Source organism: Penicillium chermesinum (assembly GCF_028974085.1).
Source record: "Penicillium chermesinum strain IBT 19713 chromosome Unknown utg000004l:1.0-3345178.0:1.0-3348027.0, whole genome shotgun sequence".
NCBI classification, from domain to species: Eukaryota; Fungi; Ascomycota; class Eurotiomycetes; order Eurotiales; family Aspergillaceae; genus Penicillium; species Penicillium chermesinum.
In genome coordinates, this window is record NW_026695314.1 from 3,102,472 (window position 1) to 3,123,713 (window position 21,242).

General features: G+C 51.8%; 8 protein-coding genes across 8 annotated transcripts; 1 reads left to right on the top strand and 7 right to left on the bottom strand.

The window, feature by feature from the left end:
• Positions 1 to 40: 40 nt before the first annotated feature.
• Positions 41 to 1,056, top strand: N7468_006076 (proteasome regulatory particle base subunit RPN10; the record flags this gene model as incomplete). The annotated part of the gene is made up of 3 exons (XM_058475372.1): positions 41 to 165; positions 215 to 434; positions 505 to 1,056. 3 exons carry the CDS (start codon positions 41 to 43, stop codon positions 1,054 to 1,056), a joined length of 897 nt encoding a protein of 298 aa, XP_058331112.1.
• A 289-nt stretch (positions 1,057 to 1,345) lies between these two features.
• Positions 1,346 to 2,201, bottom strand: N7468_006077 (trafficking protein particle complex subunit 4; the record flags this gene model as incomplete). The annotated part of the gene is made up of 3 exons (XM_058475373.1): positions 1,346 to 1,715; positions 1,786 to 1,908; positions 2,110 to 2,201. 3 exons carry the CDS (start codon positions 2,199 to 2,201, stop codon positions 1,346 to 1,348), a joined length of 585 nt encoding a protein of 194 aa, XP_058331113.1.
• A 2,071-nt stretch (positions 2,202 to 4,272) lies between these two features.
• N7468_006078 (putative C2H2 finger domain protein) lies at positions 4,273 to 5,032 on the bottom strand (the record flags this gene model as incomplete). Its single annotated transcript, XM_058475374.1, has 2 exons — positions 4,273 to 4,804; positions 4,845 to 5,032. The coding sequence occupies 2 exons, from the start codon at positions 5,030 to 5,032 to the stop codon at positions 4,273 to 4,275; spliced, it is 720 nt and encodes a 239-aa protein (XP_058331114.1).
• Positions 5,033 to 5,110: 78 nt separating this feature from the next.
• N7468_006079 (uncharacterized protein) lies at positions 5,111 to 5,772 on the bottom strand (the record flags this gene model as incomplete). Its single annotated transcript, XM_058475375.1, has 2 exons — positions 5,111 to 5,626; positions 5,698 to 5,772. The coding sequence occupies 2 exons, from the start codon at positions 5,770 to 5,772 to the stop codon at positions 5,111 to 5,113; spliced, it is 591 nt and encodes a 196-aa protein (XP_058331115.1).
• A 1,578-nt stretch (positions 5,773 to 7,350) lies between these two features.
• Positions 7,351 to 12,033, bottom strand: N7468_006080 (pleiotropic drug resistance family ABC transporter; the record flags this gene model as incomplete). The annotated part of the gene is made up of 6 exons (XM_058475376.1): positions 7,351 to 7,774; positions 7,844 to 8,304; positions 8,370 to 10,817; positions 10,870 to 11,365; positions 11,464 to 11,612; positions 11,662 to 12,033. The coding sequence occupies 6 exons, from the start codon at positions 12,031 to 12,033 to the stop codon at positions 7,351 to 7,353; spliced, it is 4,350 nt and encodes a 1,449-aa protein (XP_058331116.1).
• An 864-nt stretch (positions 12,034 to 12,897) lies between these two features.
• On the bottom strand, positions 12,898 to 14,630 carry N7468_006081 (arylsulfotransferase family protein; the record flags this gene model as incomplete). The annotated part of the gene is made up of 2 exons (XM_058475377.1): positions 12,898 to 13,880; positions 14,066 to 14,630. The coding sequence occupies 2 exons, from the start codon at positions 14,628 to 14,630 to the stop codon at positions 12,898 to 12,900; spliced, it is 1,548 nt and encodes a 515-aa protein (XP_058331117.1).
• Positions 14,631 to 16,009: 1,379 nt separating this feature from the next.
• On the bottom strand, positions 16,010 to 19,053 carry N7468_006082 (uncharacterized protein; the record flags this gene model as incomplete). Its single annotated transcript, XM_058475378.1, has 2 exons — positions 16,010 to 18,027; positions 18,243 to 19,053. The coding sequence occupies 2 exons, from the start codon at positions 19,051 to 19,053 to the stop codon at positions 16,010 to 16,012; spliced, it is 2,829 nt and encodes a 942-aa protein (XP_058331118.1).
• A 1,042-nt stretch (positions 19,054 to 20,095) lies between these two features.
• Positions 20,096 to 20,575, bottom strand: N7468_006083 (uncharacterized protein; the record flags this gene model as incomplete). Its single annotated transcript, XM_058475379.1, has 3 exons — positions 20,096 to 20,218; positions 20,290 to 20,350; positions 20,532 to 20,575. 3 exons carry the CDS (start codon positions 20,573 to 20,575, stop codon positions 20,096 to 20,098), a joined length of 228 nt encoding a protein of 75 aa, XP_058331119.1.
• Between the last annotated feature and the right edge of the window lie 667 nt (positions 20,576 to 21,242).

Genomic DNA, 21,242 nt, shown 5'->3' on the forward strand with positions numbered 1-21,242 from the left:
CTATCTATTCTCTCCTTATCTCCTTCCACCCACCGCCACCATGTCTCTCGAAGCTACGATGATAATGTTTGCGAGCCCTCCCCTTGGCCCTCAAGATCCATCGACTTTGCTAACTGAGACCCGCAGCGTGGACAACAGCGAAAGCAGTCGCAATGGAGATTATACGTAAGTTCGCCATCTCACCGGGGGAGAACATCATATCTAATCCAATCAGTTCCACCCGTTGGCAAGCTCAGGTCGATGCCGTCAGCATTATTCACAGTGTCAAGATGCGCGCACACCCACAGTCCGCCGTGGGATTGATGAGCATGGGCGGAAAGGGCCCCGAGGTGCTTTCCACATTCACTACTGATTTTGGAAGCATTCTTGCTGGTCTTCATGACACTAAGATCCATGGAACGTCGCATCTGAGTTCGAGTATCCAAGTCGCTGGGGTAAGTGGCTGTTCCTGGACCTCCCGAAAGCCTACCAATGTCTGGTTACTCATAAGTTGGGCTACTCTAGTTGGCTTTGAAGCACCGTTCCGAAAAATCCCAACGGCAACGAATTATCGTATTCTCATGCTCTCCCATCGAAGAAGATGAGAAGACTCTGGTCAAGCTGGCTAAGAAGATGAAGAAGAATAATGTGTCAATCGATGTGGTGGCATTCGGTGATCTGGACTCTGATCAAACGAAGAAGCTGGAGGCGTTCGTGGAGAATGTGAATAGCGGCGACAGCTCCTTCTTAGCCATCATCCCACCGGGCCCCCACCTTCTCAGCGAGGAGCTACAAAATACTCCAATCTTGGCCGGCGAAGGTGCCGGTTCTGGAGGCGGCGCTGGCGGCGACGCCGGTGACGCCGGCGGCTTCAACTTCGAGGATGCCGCGGAGAACGATCCCGAGCTAGCATTTGCTCTCCGGTTATCCCTTGAGGAGGAGAAAAATCGACTGGAGAAGGAGAAGCGCGAGCAGGAAGCTCAGGACGGCAAGACAGAGCTTGGTGGAATCCCCGAAGAGGGCCACGGCGACTCCAGCGGTACCAAGAAGGACGATGACAAGATGGATACTGCGTAAATCTGATTCTTCCCCTTCTTCCCTTGGAAATGACCTGTGATGCATACCCGGCGTTTGCTTCTTTATACTCTCTGTACCTGTATATTCCAGAATTTCTGTGTTTCGGCAGACTCTACTGGATGCGAGGAACAATCCTGATCTTTTCGATATTCTCGTGATTATGTACAACCTTCAGTGGCACCAGCTCCGGAACTTTAAGAGCCGCAAAGTAGAAGCCAAACGGGAAAAATGAATCTAGCTCGTAAGGTCATAGTCCCAGTCACTGGGACGCCGTGCTCCCGCATAGGGACTATGTTCTGCCACGCAGCCAGGCACCGAGATGCCTATCGAAGGCTTCGCAGCGCACGGGCATCTCGAGCTGGTAGAACGGGTTTTTCATCACGTAGTCGGCATATAGCTCGTAGACTTTGTTCATGACGGTGTCCACGGTGCCCGAGGTGGGATCTGTGAATAGCAAGAACTTCGTGCCCGTCAAAGTTTGGAAGCAGGTCAATCTGAATTTCTCGGTCTCCAGCGACTCGAGCCCGCTCGCTGGTGTTCCGGGGTTTGGATAGCTGTATCCCGTAGTGGGGGTATTGGCGCCCGGAGACGACACGGCCGGGGAGGTATTGGAGGCGAGGGGGAGCTTCGGAGTTATTGACCGCGTAATCGCATGGACCCTCGACGCCAATTGTTAGCGAGGTTGCATGGGGATCTTCAAAAGCACTGGGGACCGGAGGAAAGAGATACCCATGGAAAGTGCCGGCGAGGACCAGGTAGTCATTAGTGGAAAGCTTGCGCAGACCGGCTTGGAACTCGCGCTGGTAGATGAGACCACCGGCCTTATTTATGATGATGAGGGAGAAGACAGTCCTGAGGTGCAGATTAGTAGCATTTCCCAGGGGACGGTGGGGAGGACACACATCGCGGAGACGTTGGGAGGTAGGAAGGTCAATATTGACAGCGTGGCCGAATTAACGGGAAACAGACGGTAAGACTACTCAGTCCGTGGCATGCTTTCCGATGTTGGGAGACAGCACGATGCAAAGGGCAGTCAAAGAGCCAAGTTTATACCGCGCCAACTGGAAAGCAACTGGAAAGCAACTGGCAAGCTCATCGCGCGGGGAGTCGAGTCGGGGGTCCAAGAGCCAATCAGGATGCAGCATTCCCGGCTCACTGACCGTCCTCGTTATAGGAGAATTTGAGGATATTCTTTTATGGCTAGGGCGAAGATGATACCGTAATCTCCGAGTTCAACTTTCACGGCTCAACTTGAAGCTTGTCACTGTGTTACTGTCTGTCACGGTGTACATAGCGCCGAAGACGGATCCGCTATATATTTTCGTTGTAGCCGCCTGCAAGATGGAGAGGACTACTAAACAAAAGGAAAAGGAACAGAACAAAGAAAGTTCATAAACCAATGTGGACATCACGAGACAGCGGATACCAGAAGCATTTCGAATTACTCCAAATTCGAGTTCAAATTGCAGCTTAAAAATCTACAAGTCTTTAGGGAAGGATACGGAAGGAGAAGTTGCGAGACCGGCCTGTCTCCATGGATATCGGGGCCTAGATACGAGAGAGAAACTTCAAGATAATTGACCAGGATCTCTTCGAATACCTTTTATGACGAAAAATCAACATTCCGAGGGACCCAGACTCGGACTTGGATGAGAAGGGCTTTCCTAGCTCCTTCGATAGGCTAGCACATTCGAATTTTGGAATGTATGTATATGTGCTATCCGCCAACATTGCAGGGAAATGAGCAGAGCTCATAGAACTGAATACGAAGGATTCCTTGATTCCGTATCCGTGATCGTTAATTCAAAGCGAATACAAAGTGTATCGAAATGGATCAGGTACAGAGAAGGTTACTCATAATGAACTCCGAGGGTGTCTCTGATCTTCATTATTATGATGGCGGGCTAATTCCTGCGAAGGGGTCAATTGATCTCTTCTCATCTTGAAGTTAGGCCCGGAGGTATCTAGATCTGGCAGTGCGGATGATTTCGACCCTCCATAGAAGCTTGGGGCAACGAATGTCAGCCGAGAGAAGCCTACAAGCTCTACCTGTCCTTGCCTTGTGGGAATAGATACTATATGTGACCTGCAAAACGGGGTGTGCTTTCAAAATATTGGGCCGGGAACGAAGGCGGGCTCTTCCCCTCAGTTACTGTAGGAGCCGCGTCACATTACGGTCATGCCAGGCCTGGTGTTGCACAAGGTGGTAGAGTGGATTGCCATGAAACTTGGTCATAAGCTTCGTCAGAGGTTTGTTTATTTGTCTACAAAACGATAAATTGACCACTGGCTGGCTCGCGGAGCCCCAACATCTAAGCACAGCTGTACACCACGGGGTTGCGATTTGCTACAGGATTGACGGTATCCAGAAGTAGTGACCTGATACCCAGACAATCCCGAAGCCCTGGCTTGGGCCCAGACCAACGCCTACCATCGATGATCTATGATCTGTCAGCTATCTGTTCCCCTTTGAAAGGGGAAGAGGTCACGAAGAGCTCGCTCGATCTCGGAGCCCAACGATACGGGACGATATCGATTGTATGTACGTGACGCAGCGTACGGAAGTAACAGAAGCTCGCTTGATCCCCGCGGATCTGGGGGCCTCGTAGCGTCTACCAACAGTGAGAGCTTGGCACATTAGGCAGAGCCGTCAATTAGCTTACGGAGCGAAACCCCCAGGAATTGGATGATGCGAAGGGGCGCATGGGGTTTGTCGCGTCAAGCGATGGGGATGTGTAATACGAAGTGGAGCACGGTGAAACGCGAACGTGGAGAGACGGCGTCAGCTTCACATCGATTCCGGAGAGGAGCCTTGGAAGAAAGCTTGAATAAATGACCGCCTGGCTCCCTTGTTGATGGGGAGATGGACTAATGGGATCCGAACCACTAGGGAGTGTTGGATCCGGTGGCTGTGCTGGAAGATCGCCATCGTTGGTTTCCACCAACACACCGGAGAGCCGTGATGTCAACGCGCCTTGGCTCTACGGTTTCTGCCAGTTATCATTGCCTATCGTATGGGACTCATTGGATCAATCTGTATAGAAAAGAGAACAACATTAACTCCATGGCTCTCCAAAGGACTCCCGGCCCCAATGTTTGGTACGCAACTGGAGATCTAAAATACCGGACGCTAAAATGCAAGCACAGCCCGCTCCAACCCAACCCAACCCAACCCAAATGCTAAGATAATGGCCGTGCACCCTGGCCTCGCCTCGGTCATCGTCCAATGCCTCCGAGGGATGCAAGACGAAATTGCCCGTCAACGAGCTGTAAGATCCCCTCGCGAAGGCCCCACTCGCGTAGGAGGACGTCTTCGTTGGCGTGAGAGAGAGTCTGGGGATCGTCCCGTTCGACATGTCGCCCGACGTGCTCCATACGCGCGTCCCAGCTTCCTTCGCCGGAGAACACTTCTTGGCAAAACACGCATTGGCTGTGCAAAGGGGGTTGTCGCAGCTCGTGCCAGCACCGTTGGCGCACCTGCTCGAGCCCAGCCTCGAAGGCTGCCTGCTCATCCTCGGAAGGTGCTCTTCGGCGTCCTGGCTGCTGCCAAGGCGCGTGTATCCGGCGTTGGTGCTGGGTGAAGAGATCTTTGCGGTTAAAGTCATTGGGTTGCCCGGGTGGTGGAGATGAGTTCTGCGAGCGCGACCGGGGATGGTGGTTGCATTTCCCCACATCACAACGGTAAAACCCGAGCTGGAGATGTTGAGAGAGGACGTGTCGCTTCCATTCGTTCTTGGAGACAAAGATGCTTTCGCAGCCGTACCAGGCAAAACTGCATATAAACGTACGTGTGGTGCCTTCGGGATGAGCGGGCTGGGCTCCTCGACGGTGACGGTTGCGCCCTGGTGTAGACGTTGGTCGTTTCTCTGCGGGTTTCCGGACCCCTCGCAAGGCCGAGTCCGGGCGAGTCTTGGATCTGTGTACGAGAGGCCGTTGTGGGAATCCTATCTGTTCTGCAGAGAGCGGGGATGACCATTGTTGCTCGGGAGTGACTTTGCGGTCTGATTGACCGCCAGGCCATGTGTCTCAGGTCGTAGTTGAATGGCGAATATTCTCAGGGTAGATCGGGGCCCTGTGGCTGGGGCAAGGCGCTTGATCGACCTAAGGGCAAAGCGGCGCTCTGGGGAGGATATGTGGCGTGATGGTCAAAGGCAGAAAGACGACCGTCATCTTCTCGATACGTAGATGTAGCAGTGGCACTGATCCCAGGAGTACTCCCGCTGTTACTGCTGCGGGGGCTTTGGGGGTCTGAAATGCCTGAAATTCCACCATTCCAATATGCCAAACGATCGGTGTAGGTTGGCTGTTCTTGTGGGAAGTAGCCCACTGAGAAGGAGGGGTCATGATCTCTCCACCATTGGGACTGTGGGGGTAAAGTATGCACTGGGGCCTGGTTTGCCTTGAGGTCTGCGAAAGTGGTCTGGAACTGGAATTGCGCATTGCACGCGAGAAAAGGGTCCTCAATCGACAGAGGCGGCTCATAGGTCTCGAGAGCCCGTCCAGAGGCAGTGGTCAAGGGCTCCGCGTGGGCCACGTCGGTGTACGGTGGGTAGGAATCCATGACGCCCGCCTAGTAAGAAACAATCTCCGAACGAGCTTGCTTCCTCACGATGGACAAGAGGTTCTGAAGAGCGAAGATACCCCGAAGTTCGAGTTGGTATCATAAATCGTGGGGGGAGTTGGCGGGTTCATAGAGAACCAGTTTAGCGGGCCCATGTGCTGTACTAGAGTGGAAGCCCCAGTCAATGAACAGCCCATTCCCAAAAAAAAAAAAGATACGGTGGATTAGTGGGGCCATGATGAGCCTCAACCAGCCGCCGGGCCTTTTAGACGGGGGAGCGAGAGGACAAGATGGCCCCAGAAAACTCGAGAACAGCCAAGAAGCAATCAGTCCTGCGGAAACAAGCTAAGCACCAACGCGCTTGGCTTGGACCCAAACTGCCCTAAACGCCGACGTTGAACTAGTAGTCCCAGTCACTGTCTGGCACCACAGCTGCCCACGATGCCCATTCTACCAGAAGCGAACGCCTTAATGCTGTATTCCTCAAAACTTCCTGAAAGCTTGCAAAGGTTGCGATTGATGATAATTGGCGGAGGTCGAAGAATTCCTAGTGGGGAGAGGGAGGCTATGCCGATCAACGTTGTGCTGTCTGCCTGTACGGGATATGAAATGTATAATTAGAAGAGACGGGCAACAGACATGCTTGGGAGCTTGGCATGGGCCGGCACTGGCTAGTATTGGCTGAGGGAATTTCCCTGTGATTTACTAGGATTTCGCGAACTCTTCGTCTTCAGCTCGGATCCGAGGATAGGAAACACTTTGAGATCCTGCGATCCCGAAGGCTTGGGAATCTTGACCCGCTCAATGCCGGGCTTCTGGCCATACAAGCTTACCTTGGAAACTTTTGGACCCCAAACTTATAGGTCCTGTTTTGCCCTGGCATGCTCGATATTTCCCTTTGGGCTTCGGGTCTTTTGTTCTTCTGTTGACATCCTCCTTTTGCCTCTGGGGGGGTGGAGCCCCAAACTGTGTACTTTTTTTATTCTCTTCTTCTTTCCTCCCCTTCTTTGCGCCTTCCTATTACTCACACTCCGAGATTCTAGCCGTATTACTCCGCGCATACAGCACGCGAGAGATCAGGTCAGTTGTTGTAAGTACCAAATAGGTTGTCGGATGCGGTCTAGCCAGCCCTTATAGTGTGGCTACTTTCTCCACCGGTAGAACGCTTTGTTTCCCACGCAACTTCAGACTTCAACGAGAATCCCCATGGCTTCCAGACCGTAGATTGATACGAGACCGTGCCTAGTGCTCTTGGAGCTTGGAGGTATCTCTAACATTTGCCGGGACAGTTTAATCCGGGATCTGGCCTCACACGCTTACTTAGAACAGCATTGCTCCCGTTGATCGTCCCCTGTACGGAGTACTCGTCAACTGGTTCAATGTGGCCCACCTCTGATATGAGGAGGCTGGGTAGTGATTTTGAATTGGATTTCAGCGTGGAACCACATTCCCAATGCCCAATTCCCAACTCTCAGTTCCAAATCAGCCCCCGCTGTGGGCTTTCCTGGAGAAATGGATGAGCTTGCAAGCGAACAAGAATCTGCCCCAGTCGCCCAGTCCCACGGACCATGGCTGGGTGTCGTCGAGCACACCCCAAGTGGAGCAGTTACGGGACCCACGGAAATCAGAATCATGTATATTATTAGTTCCATCTACGGAGTACTCCGCAGTGAGCCGTGCATTGTACGAGTAGTTTGGTCTGAGGATTCCCCCGTGGAAAACGGCCCCCACGTTCACTCCTTCTTCACCGTGCGCGACCAGTTCTTAGGAACCCGCACCAGCCAGTACAGAAAAACGGCCATGACGATGTTGAAGCCAATGTACACAAACAAGAGCCCCACGTTGCGCCAGTGCTCCGAGAACTTAATCCCGATATTCGCCAAGAACGCATCGGTCGTGGTGATGGAGCACACCTGGCAGTCGCTCGTCGCGTTCCAGTCCCTGAGGCTGGCCTGCATTTGCCTGACATAGTCCCCAAGATAATCTCCGCAGGTCATGTCCTTTGGAGGTGGAATCGTCAACCATTCGATGTCCGAGCAGTGGGCGGAGTTGCCGGCCAGGCCGACAGACAGCACATCGGACACGAGATACGTGAACGGAGATACTCGGTACATGAAGATCCAGAAATGAGGGAACTGGCCGGGCTGAGCCAAGACACTATACGTATTGAGTCAGCGAAGATCTTGGATTGTTTCCCCCCCCCCCCTGTTCTTTTCCAGTACTTACCCACAGAATACCAAGGACAACGAGAAGAGCAGCTGTGCAATGTTACTACCGGTCTCTGGCTGCTCAATGCCGGCAATCATCATGGAGCTGAATGTGGAGGTGAACATCAGGAAGATCAGAATCAGCAAGAACATGGTTCCGCCACGATTCATAGCTTCCCCGACCGGCGCGTTCCTGTACAGACCGATAGGATAGTACCACGAAAAGAAGGTGGGGACGGCCATGATGAGATTCCACGGGAGTTCCACGAAGATGCTGGCCAGCATGAAGGCTTTCCACGAGTATGCCTTGGACGGACGCTCGCGCACTTCATACAAGGCACGCTGAACACAGAAACTGGGCATCATTTGTTGGACCAGATTGGGGAAGATCATGAGCAGCATAAAAATGGCGAACATTTGGTTTTGAAGTCCCTGCTGGCTGTTGGGTTCGCGCCAGAAACTGAATCCAATGAAAACGGGCTAGAGAAAGCGTGAGTAACCATGCAGTGGCAGCCCCCAAGGGGGGGGTGACCGTGTCGACTTACCGGAAAGACACACATAGCGGCCTTCGAGTACAAATATCCCGGACTCCGGTAGTATTGCTGAACCATCCGGCGAATACAGATCAAGAACTGATACCAGATGGGCGCGGCAAACTCGCCATACCCTGTCGCCGCCGGAGATATAGGCTTCTGAAGCGATTCCGCTTTCATCTGCGCGAGTTCCTCCCGCACACGTTTGCGTTCAGGACTGTTGGTCCATTCCGTAGCCCAATCGCGATCGGCATGGGATCCAGGCGCCGCTCCGATGACCTCAAGCATCCACTCGGCCGGATTGGCGTTGTCGGGACAGCGAGACGAACCCTTTTCCTCGAAATACTTTATCAGCGTCTGCATATTGGAGCCCAAATCACCGAAATAGACCGTCCGTCCACCCCGGGCCAGGAACAATAACCGATCGAATTGTTGCATCAAGATAGCCGAAGGCTGGTGGATAGTGCACAGCACCGCTTGACCATGGTCCGCGAGCTTCCGCATCAAGGAACAGATCGACCAGGCCGTTTGACTGTCGAGACCCGATGTCGGCTCATCGAAGAAGAGAAGCAAGTCGGGTTTGGCGGCGATTTCCACACCAATGGTCAACCGTTTCCGTTGCTCAACATTCAGGCCTTCCCCCAACACACCGACGATCGCCTCCGCGTACTCCTCCATATCAAGCATCTTGATTACCTCCTCGACGTATGCAACCTTTTCTTTGTAAGGAATGCTGTGCGGTTGACGGAGAAGAGCACTGAAGGTCAGCGCCTCGCGAACGGTACTGGTCTCCAGGTGCAAGTCTTGTTGCTGAACATAGCCGGTCTTCCGTTGGAATGAGCCATCTCTTGGCCGTCCATCCACAAGCATGTCGCCGGTAATGACACCAGTGGTGACCCGATTCGCGAGCACATCAAGCAGAGATGTCTTTCCCGCGCCCGTTACACCCATCAAAGCCGTCAAGGTGCCCGGTTTCACCCATCCATCGACACCATCGAGGATGCGACGGGGTTGTCCCTTGATTTTAATGTCGTAGCAGACATTTTCCCAATGGAAGATGGAGGTCTGTTTGGCAAGATGAGCGGTCTGGTCCTGCGATTCTCTCACAACTTGACCCTTTTCCGTGAGAGAATTCTCAGCATCATCACTGGGAGGTTTCTTCGCGAAGGCGGGGATATGGCGACGTGGGAAGACCAGGATTTCACCCTTGGAGGGCTTGGCGCGAATGAACTCGCTGGTGATGATGTAGAGGGCAAGGAAGAAGACGTAGAAAGCGGCCAGGATACCGAAATTGCGCCACAGGTGCTCCTTGTAGTACTCGTATGTGGTGTTGATGTACGCATCTCCGTCCACAAAGGGTTGGCCGGCAACAGCGCCTTTCTCGGCACAGATAGTGTTGCTTAATGAGACATGCTCGTAGCCAACGCCAGCGGGAACATAGGCTGTGCAGTTGAACTGCCGGTCACTGAACTCATTGACCATGAGAGACTCGAAAGAGTACGCGATGGGATTGAGCCAGTTCAGCCATCTGAACCAGGGGTGCATATCGCGAGTGGGGATCGCGAAGCCGGTGTAGATAACGAGAGCCAACATGAAAATAGATGCTGGAACCGTGGCCTGTGCCATAGTTCGGGAAGCAGCTCCGATCCATCTGAACATATTCGACATCACAAGGGTGGTGCTGAACGAGAACAGAAAGAAGATGAAAAAGTGACCGGCTGTTCGACGGAGATCCGGAATGAAATAGATGATCAGGTTGAAGGTAACAGCCATCATGAATTTCGCCGGTAGATCAACGAGGTAGGAGCTAATTGCTTCTGCAGACGGGTGATAAAGAGCATACTTGTAGTGCTTTTCCACAATGGGTCTCTGTTGCCACAAGGTAAGAATCTCCAGGGCGCTTGCGAAAGCATTGATCAGAATGGCAAAGAAGAGCAAAGATCCTCGTTGGAAAAAGCTGCTCGTATTGTCCGGCAAGTTGATGAAGACCGTGGAGATGATGATACCCATGATGGTGTTCCCGAGAACGGATGCAATAGTCACACTCATATCACCCTTCAACCGCAAGAATCCTCGCCACAAACAGAGGCGAATCTGCATTGGGTATGAGAGAGTATAAGGGGATGAAGCACGGGTGCCCCTGGCCTTTTCAGCCGCCCGCGAACGGTCGAAGGCGTCACGGTGTTTTTCCAGGTTCTGGGCCTTGTGGGCTGCAATCTCCTCCAGAAGCTTGGCACGTTCAGGACTTTCCTTCCAGCGCGCCGCAAACTCATCAGGAGTTCGAGGAACCTTGTTCTCGAAGCCAGGGCGCGCCGCACGTTCCGACGGGCTCGTGAGGGAGGTTAAGAAATCCGCGGTGGTTTGTCTACTTGGGCAATCGAATCCCATCTCCATGAAAAACCGACGTGCCTCATCAGCCCGACCGAAGAAGATCTGGCGACCCTGATAGAGCACGATGGTCTTATCGAAAAGGTCATAGATAGAGCTGACTCGCCTGGTAGATTGCCACTACAGCGGTGGTGCCACTGTATTCACTGGCGAGGCGCAGATTTTTCACGAATTCCAGCGCAGTAGAACTATCCAACCCACGGGTACTGTTATCCCAGCATTGCAGTGGACTCCCACACAAGGTGGTTTCAGCAATGCTAACACGTTTGCGCTCACCCCCCGATACGCCGCGGATGAAGTCGCTCCCTACTTTCGTGTTCATCGTGTGCGAAAGACCAAGCATGGCCATGATCACGTCTCGCATATGCTGAGCATATTGGTCGCGAGTCACACCAGGTAGACGATTGTTCGGGGTGCGCGCCTGGGCTGCGAAAAGCAAGGTTTCGCCTGTAGTTAACTGTGGGAAGTGGATTTCGGTTTCAGCCTGGTATAGTACTTCGCCCCGGAATCGACTGTGCATCTCCTCCCATGTAAGTCCCTCGTACTGCACGTCGACCCCTTCATCCAAGAAAAGACCATGGGTTTCACCGGCAATCGTCTTCAGGAATGTCGAGCATCCACTGCAACACAGCGAGCATACATATTAGTGGGCCCGTTCTTTCTGTTCTTTTTCCGTGATGTGCACAGAGAAAGCAATGTCCATGTATAGAACACTTACCTGCCAGGACGACCAAGGACCACCAACATTTCGCCGTGTTCCACCAACCCTTCGAAGTCGCGCAGAATATCAATGCGAACTTTCTTGCCCAGCCCCAGTAAATGGCGAGCCCCGTCGAACATTTTCAGCCAGACGTTGGCAAAGTTCAACTGGTAGTCCGCAGCCGTGCCATATCCAAAGACATTCAGGTTTTCGAACGAGACACCGGCGGTACGGCCGGGGAAACCGACCAGGGTTGCAAGTCATCTGCAGTGTGTTGCGAACCCATTTGCGCGAACTGAAGTCGGAGGAATTTGGGTCAAGTTCGGGGTCTCGTGTAGGATCGAGAAAGGTGTTGATTGCCTCGTCAGACACGCACGCGACATTTTTCTCCTGCGACAGCCGGGTGAAAGTGCGCGCGAGGTCCTGGATGTCTTTGTCTCTGGTCTCATCGGAGATTGCTGAAGTTGCTGAGTCGTCGTCGACGGGCTTGGTTCCCGACGAGAGATGTTCCTCAACCTGCTGCAACGTATTGGCAGCTGCCACAGCACCACCGAAAGGTGCTGGGGGTTGTGGCGGAGGTGTCGACATCGCAACTATCGCATTTGTATAGAAGTGGGGCGCATTCACTTGAAGCAAAGGACGAAACTTGAAGGACTTCAAATGCCTTGGAACCAAAATAAAGTAGAATGCGTAGAATGTGCGATTTGACTGGGCCTCTAATAAAGTTTTATTCTAACCCAGAAGTCTGGGGGCTGGAGCTCAAGGGGTCCTTGTGTTTGCTTCTCTGGGTCGTTCGATTGAAGGGATGATAGAACACGTTGAATATCAAGTACCAGGTACAAGGCGCTCCGCGGTCGCTTTGCAGGGAGCACAGGTACCACTACAACCACCGGAAGATCCAACTATCCTCGGGACAGCAAATTAGGGCTCGGCTTGGCACTTTTGACGCGTGAAGATCGACAGAGCCTTGCGTTCGCAATCAAATATGTTTACGCAGGACATGAGGTGATCCAATCAAGTCAATGGGTCGTAGTGCGAGATAATCCTACGGTTGGCTACGTATTCCCATCGTATCCCCACCAGGCATGTGGATTGGCCACATCAGTCAATCGCCTTTTTGGGATAGCGAAGCGTCTCGGGTGCATTTTATCTTAGAAAATGAATCAAGAAATTTACGATTGAGAATTCAAGAATAGTGTGAGAAGACGGACTAGTGGGGAGTACAGTAGAAATCACGGCCAGAATGATGAGAGGGCGTAGGCTATACTAATTTCATACCAAAGAACCTTGCTCGCAGCTCGGCTCAATGGCCACAACCACATTCTTCGATTTCTACATACAATTGCTTATCATACGCAGCGTACTACTGTGCCGTAAAGACTTGCAATCTAAGACCTCCTCCTTACCTTATCCCCCTGGCCTCCCGGGGCCTCGCCCATTCTTGTGAACCGCCTAAGCCTGCAGGACGACCTGCCGCCACATGGATCGTCCCTTTGCGGCTGCAGCTGCCGCAGCATCGACATAATTGGTGGGAGGCAGAACCTGTTCCTGAGCTCGGACTCCTTGGGTCGCCCGGAGAACACGTCCATGCACCGAGATCGCCTCAGCTGCCACGTGGGTGTAGGTCCGACCCGCGAAGAAGAACGAGGTCTCAAAGCCAGTTCGCTTGCTCTCACCCAGGTAGGAGCGGGATCCGTATTGGTCGGTGATGGCATAGAATCGCCAGATTGCCGTCTCGGTATCCCCATTCCACGATACATAGACCGCAGTACCGGAGGGGGTCTTTTCGGCCACGATCGCAGGCTCCTCGTTGGGAATGCCAGTCCAGTTGTACCTAAAGGCACGGTAGTTCTCGACTCCTTCTCCGAGAAGACCAGAATCCATGTAGGCATGAAGAATCGGGGTGCCGTCCGACTTGAACTCGGTCAGAGCTCCCTCGGAGCCCCAGTTGACCAGTGCATTGCCATTGGGGAGGACTTGTGTGCTCCCCTGAGACTTCGCAAGCAGTCCATCGGGGGGCTGGAAGGCCTGCACGATCTCGGCCGTCCACTTAGCCGTGTTCACCGAGATAATCTTGCCCTGGGAGAAGGGGTGGGTGTGAACCTCGTGGCCGTGGTGGTTTTCAGTGCCATGGGCAGAGTTATCGAAGAGGGAGATGACCTCCTCGTCTTCACTCTGTGAGATAAAGCGGGCGTGATGCTGGAAGCAGAACGCGACGTTCGGGCCCAGCTCAAAGTCAGACCTGAGACCACCCAGACGCCAGATGATATCCCCAGTGGTACCGTTGATCTTATGGACAGCGCACGCATCACGAGCAGAAATGAGATAGTTACCTGCAGCGTCTTTGTCCACCGAGTTTATATGGAAATAATCCCAGGCGTCGGACGAGTTGTAACCGGAGCCTGCTTGTCCTGGGTTCAGAGGGAGGACAGCCTCTGCGAGCAATTAGTATTCGAAGCTGGACTTCCCATGGAATCCTTAGCATACCATCTGGAGTAACGTGGTCGAGGCTGGCCCATTCAAACAGCAATTCACCGGTTTCAATATTAAGTTCTGTCCATTGTAAGTAAAGGGAAAACAAAAATGAAAAGGCTTAGGAAATGACTTGGTCATCGCATACCCTGGATGATCGCGTTCACAATCCACTGCTGCTCGGCACTACCGCCCCATCGACTCAAGTCCGTCGGGATAGGCTGGTAGATCTGGATCAACCCAGTCTTTTCATTGATGACATGGAACTCGTGCTTATCCATGAGCTTATGGTTGCCTGCCCGTAGTTCGCGAATGGTCTCGTAATTCTGGTTCAGGAAGGTGGCGTGGCCATGCCCGTGGCCATAGGCGGGGTTATGATCACCCTCAAAGCTGAAGAGCACATCCTGGCCCTTCCATTTGGCCGCTTGGAAGTTGGCCGTCCAGATCGAGTAGTAGGTGTACCCAGACCATACCAGTTCACCATCATCTCGGAAGATGTAGGGAGCCTCCTGACGGGGACCGTGATGTTCTGGATCGGGGAATTGACCTGGGAAAGGCGCGATGAACAGATATCCCTTTTCAACATCTTTAGTCGCTGGAATCGTGATGTTCAGACGGGGAGGAGCCAAGTCTGTACGAGACTTGAACTGCCAGTCCGCAGTCGCGAGGGGCAGCAGCGCAGATGCGCAAGCGAGGGCTTCAAGAACCTTCATCGTGAAGGAAACTAGGCCAGGGATCAGTCTCCATGATGCGATATTGAGTTCAGCATAGGGTACATTAACCTTAGATGGGTACTCTGCACTGGGGGAGTTCGGGACTCGAGTTTGTGTATCAATCCTGGTGTGTGCGAAGAAGCTCATAGGATGCAGAAACCCCGCGATTAAATAATGTCAGACGATAAACGTCATTCAAAGCTATTTGGTGCAATTGTGTGTACCGAACAACCGAGATCGTGCCAGGAGCCCACTGGATGTCGTGATCGAATTCAACCGCTCCGCAGTGGGGGGCTCGAGGCCGCGCTTTTCCCCATCGAGTCCCCGCGCTGGACTCGGATTTGGTCGTGACTAACCGATTAAACACTTGGAGTACAGTTCCATTTTCACTTGTAGGTCCTAACCGTAAGGACTTTGAAGCTTCTCCACTCTCGCACGAGACGCATGGCTGATTTGAATGACATAGTCATATTTCCACATTTTGACAATCTTGGAAATTGGAGCTACTACAGCAGCAAGTTGGGGATAATCGAGGCCATAATAAGTCGGGACTCGGATTCACTGTGGTGACTTGCAATTAACCCGTGAGACGCAAAGCAGAGGGTAATCAAGCTGAAGGCGCGTTTCATCTGCTAAAGGTTCTGAATGCTTAAGGCCTGTAGCATGAGCTCGAATTGTATTCCTTGGTCGAAAGTGCGTCTGTATGCTTATGAAGCCGATAATCCATGATTCAAGTCTCGGTGATGCGTTCACGCCCGTGGACAGGTTGGGAGTTGCGAAGGGGAGAAGGAGAAATCAGAAGGAAACGTTTGCTACTTAATATCTGGAGGCGTCGAACCCAACTGGATGGCAGAACGTGACTAGCTCGGCCGTCACCAGTGAGAGCGCCTGAAACGACATTCTCGAAAAACTGCATGCTATAGATACTAAGGCAAATCAAACTTATCTAGGTAGCCCTGGATCCTACATATATTCTTGCTAATATTGACCTCTCGGAGTTCAGCTGTGATTTCACATTGTACAGGCTAGATCTAAGATTTGGGCTTCTTGTTGTTATCCTCGCTTCCTATAAGTGTGGAGGCATTGGTGGATGTATTATCGCGTACGAGGTGAAGGTCGATCAGTCTCCTGATTTCCCGAACAAACGAATCGTCTTTTGGTTGTCTTCGGACACGATAAAGCCCGTTGCACACTTTAACCCAAGGATACTTCTTTCTCCGATGACGCATACTATTAGCTCTGTAAAAAAACGCAGTATGAGCATCCAACCAACCCGTCAGATTTCTAAGCATTGAAATTAGCAGCGAATCAATCATGAGGTTATTGAGACTTTTGATTCGGCGAGAATCGCTCCCGTCGCTTAGATTTAGAGACCTTACTCACTTTGGATTTCTCCACTCCTCCAGCGTTTGACAGGCCTCGAGCGTATCCTGATGATGCGGCATGACCTTCTTTCTCAAATGAACACATTCGGCCATGAGAGATTCGGCCTCTGAGTGCCGGCCCTGGCTTTTAAAAAGAAGGGCCAATGAGTCCATGCTTCGCAACACGAACGGATGATCTGGTCCGACGATCCTCTTGCCACGCTCTAGTGCCTCAACGTATACAGCTTCAGCTTTGTTTAGCTTCCACAGATCAAAGTATAGGTCTCCTAGGGCAACCATTGCATGTAACGACCATTCATCGTCTTCCCCGCGAGTTCTTCTGCAGTGATCCAGATGAAACTCAGCAAGCTGAAGCGTGTCATGCAGGCGACCTTGAGAAAGATAGATCATAGTCAATTCGCCAATTGCGTTTGTAAGTCGTTCATCTTCTAGCCCAGAGTTCAGGACAAAGAATCTGACTGCTGGCTTGCAGAGCTCCTCTGCTTCTTTGAGCTCTGATTTGTGTCGATGCAGAGACGCCAGCTTTATCTGGAGATCCATGAATAAGGGATCGTTCGGGCCGTTGACTCTTTTTTGAGTGTCCAGGAGCTGTTTAGTTAGACAGGTGCTTTTCTCAAAATCCCCTAGGCCCTGATATATACTCGCTAAATCATATCGAAATTCGAAAATCGCTAGGTCGTCTTCGTCACACATTTTCTCCAACAACTCTAGGGCTTGTAAAGAATAACCCTTGGCTGCTTCGTATTTGCCTTGGAAGCGATAACACATGGCAACATAATGAAGCAGATCAGCCTTCTCCCTCGATTCGGGCCCTTGGGACGTCAGCGAGATAATTCGGCGTGCATGGGGCAGCCATGCTTGCAGTTCTTTCCTTGGAGTGTGCTTGATGGCAGGAAATTGGCCTCGTACTACTGTCAATGCAAACTTTTGCCAGTCTCTCAGAGTATTTGTCGACATAACCCAGTTTCTTGTGGCCAGATGTACCAACCGGTGCATGGTGATATAAGAGCCATCCTGGCAGACGCGGATAAAGGAATACGAGCTCAGCAGACCAATTGCTTTCTCCCTTTCCAGGCTCGAGGCCTGCGGAAGTATCAAAACAGGGATCTCAATATGACTGATACAAGCTATAAAGGAGAGGTAATCTGCGGCCAATCGGTTCAGCTTCCTGATCTGCATGAACGAGGTAAGCCACGTAGTGGCGACAGGGTTTTTAGCGCTTTTGTAACGCCCTTCATCTTCAAAGTCTTCGCTCAGAAGCTCGATGGCATCCTGTTCTTGACCGTCTAGTAACTTCAAGTACCTTGCAATTTCCATATTGTTTTCATTGATGAATGAAGCCGCCTGGGAAATGGCCAACGGAAGAAAAGTGAGGCGATCAAGGAGGGTTTGTGTGGCAATTTTGTCGCTGAGAATAGTTTTGTCGATGAGGGCATTGCTGAACATTCGCGTCGCTTTTTGCTCATCCATTTCTGTGATATGCACTACATGTTCCCGAGCCAGAAAATTCGCAATTTTGTTGCTCCGTGTAGTAAACAGAACTGTACCTCGGTGACTGTGCGGAAGAATTTCTCTCAGCCCTTTCTCAGCTGAGCCTGACGTATCGTCCTGCCAAATAGAAAGATCGTCCAAGTTATCAAAGATCAAAAGCCACCGCCCATGGTACACCTGGCTAAGATATCTCTGGACTATGACTCTCACGTCTTCTTTGCGTGGGTCAAAGCCTGTGATCCCCAGCTGGTGTGCAATGTCATGATAGGCATGCTCTATGCTCGACATGTCGACGGCCGCAACCCAAAAGATAGCACAATGTGGGTATATTTCTCTGGCTTGATATGCAATTTCAAGAGCGATTTGAGTTTTGCCTACGCCTCCCAATCCCACAATCGCGATTCTCTCCGCGGAATCACCCGAAAAAAGCATTCTTTTGATCTTCGGGATGTAGTCTCGGTTGACAAATTTGGCATTTCGCTCCAGAGGCACGGCCCAACAAGGCTTTTGAAACGGAAGGTCTGGCAGTGAAAGGGTAGTGCGGGTTCTTTGATGAAGGATCTGCGTCTTATGCTCCTTTTATCACGCACGAATCAGCATCGCAACTCGCTCCAAAGTTCCTGTCTACCGAGCAATCCTTACCTGGACTTCAATGTCAAGATCAAGGCCGGCCCTTTCTAGTCATCCATAGGTATGAGCCAACGCATTGGAATGGAGTATATGGTGATAGACTTACCTGTTTTCCCTGCCAGATTCAGCACACAATCTTGCACGCGAGCCTTCTGGTTCGAATGATGCAGATAGTCGTGCGTCGCGGACTCTATCAAGCTTCGCTTTCCGTAGTCCGCCAGATGGACATCCTGTAGACCTTGTTCCACATTGAAGCGAAATATACGCTTTTCCCTGCATTCGCTACTCCATCGGGCCATGAATCGTCGCTCGGTGCTCTCTGGCTTGATGGCTAACCCTACCAGGGTCTTGGAGATGAATCTCAACACGTTATCATCCATAGGCATTCGGGCAAAGCAGCCTGTCCCAATGGACAAGAAACACTTGACCAGTGGCTTGAGTTCACGAGTACTGGTGCACCAGATATCTGCAGCTTCCTCTTCAACTTCCTCGACTGGGTTATTCGCGCCGAAAGCACCATCCACAAATACCCGATCTCCAATATAAGCGGAGTCAAAGTATCCTGTTGCAGCAGAGGTAGCGAGTGCAGCTTCACAGATGGTAGCGGGGGTAGGATCTTCATTTGACACCCCATAGCTCCGCAATCTCGTCACTTGCAGCGTGTCTTTGGCGGTGGTACAAACAAAGGATCTACATCGACGAGGGTTTCCGTCGTCCATGAGCGCGTCGGGTTCGAACCCAGCGCGAACAATGACATGCTCGATAGCTGCTCTCAGCTTTGTGCTATCAAACTTTGGTCGAATTTCTCCGGTCCAGCCCAAGGGGATTTTGTTCATCTTCTCGCCGAATACGGAACTCATCAACTCGCTGTATGCTGCAATACATTGATCGACATCCATTTCTAGGCGACCGAGCATTATTGCAATAAGTCTGTAATCAATGAATACGCGCGCTTATTAGCTTCGCTGCCCTACACCCTCCTCTGCCGAAGCGCGTCTTAACTCACCCGCCCGTACTCGTCCCTCCAATCAGGTCAAAAATATCGCAAGGCTTGGGAACGTATGAAGTACAAGTTTCTTGTCTCAGCTGGGACATGATATCTCTCAGGATGAAGAGACTCGATAGCCCTCGAACCCCACCTCCATCCAGGGATAGAAGGCAAAGCCCTCGGGTATCTAAGGGATTTTGAGAGGTATGATTCACCACCATTCTTAGGGGCGTATAATATTCTGGGGGCAAATGAAGCCTATAGATCAGATTATGACAGACTTATAAATTCAATGACCTGGCTTTGGGGTATGGACGGGGCTATAATGAGGCTGAGTAGGTCATGGGGCCGGCGGCTCATGGGCAGGAGCACTAGCCCGGGCGCTTGAGTGCATACTGAACCACATATACTCGCCAATAAGGACTTTTCTTTCGTAATACCATGAAAGTCTACGCGCTGAGAGGTTTCATCTACCGCCAATGCAGACGTGCACGAAGAATTGAAATACGGTCTACACAGGATACTACAAACACTACTATATTATATGAGCATCAGCTGGCTCAGCTCTACTGCGTATTGAACGTAATGTCGGTTCGGTCATCTGAATGATGAATTACCCGTAGTTGAACCATCGAAAATTCTATGGGATTAAGGGGGGGTCAGCTGGGAAGTATTCACGTTGTTTTGAGACGATAAACACAGCTAAGAAATTTCAACGAGAATTGCGACTCAAAGAGTGAAATCAGGTAAGTCCTAGATCCTACTGGAAGGAACCTCAAAATTTGAACGCCATAAGAAAGCAAGTGGTCGTGGCTGTCGTTGATCACGAAGCTTAGCAGAACTCGCAGCATTCGATGCAGTCGGCACAGCAGATGCAACCCTCTTCACACACAAAGCAGCAGCACAGGGTGGCCATGCTGTGATACAGTATTAATATTTGGTATGCATTTCAACAGAAAGAGAGAGAAGACTCACCAAGTTCCGAGACAGCCATCACCGAAACCACCGTTGTTGCCCTTTGTCTGGGGCGCTTGCTGCACGGGCGGGGCGTACTGAGGGCCCTGGTAGTATCCAGGCTGTGGAGCGTACTGGGGCTATGATCGTTCTGATTAGTTTTGTTTTCATAGCGCAAGTGTGTTATATCCTGGGGCGAGGCGGAATGTACCTGACCGTAGTAACCTTCCTGGCCGGGAGGGGGCCCGTAGCCGGGCTGGGGAGGGCCGTAGCTATATAAACATGACTGGTCAATATCTTTCAGGATGAAATGATGGTGCGCGCACGTGCAGGATCAACAAAGCTCGCCGGTTACTGCAGTCGCGACAGACAGTCGAGACGGCGCGATGATGAACAGCGGGGAGGTTTGATCTGGGCGGCGGGCAGACGATGGGGACCGTAGTGAAGACTTACTGAGCCTGGGGAGGCTGGTTGCCGTAGTAGCCCTGAGAAGCCATTGAGGATGGGCTGAAAGCAAACAGAGCAGCGTCAGAATCAGTGGTAAAGCAAAATGGTCATGAGAGTCGCGGCGCTCAATAGCAGGGTTGAACGCGGGCGATAACGGAGCAACTTACTCGGTCGGGAATGCAGAGATTCGCGCTAGAGAAGGAATCTAGAACGGGGGGTAGACAAGAAGGAGAAGCTCACGGCGCTGAAGGAGACGTATCGGCGGACAGAGGAAGAGCAAGGTAAGAGAAGAGAAAAGGAGGAGACAAGGTTTTGCGGACTTGTACCAAATGTAAAGCTGGCCAGAGTGTCTGAGTCTTGGCAGCGCTTGTCTTTTCCCTACTCTTTCCCTGTATTTCTCTCATTTTTGGCACTCATTATAAGCAGTATTCTTTTATTCAGGCTGATCCCCACAGTACATACTACGCCCCAAGACCACTACTTGCTCTCTATCCTTCAGCCCCCCTTGGGCTCGGGGATGCGATGTATCACCCCATACGCATACGTATTGCCGGTAATTCCAGCCACAGTTTTTGTTCTCCAGCTTCAGATTCCCCAGCCCTATCGCCGCCGAGCCTGACCAAGCCACACATGGACAGCTGGCGGGGCAGCTCATTGGCTGTCGAGTCAGCCACTTGAATCACAGTGGATTCCACCACCCGGCGGCTCCAGTCAGAA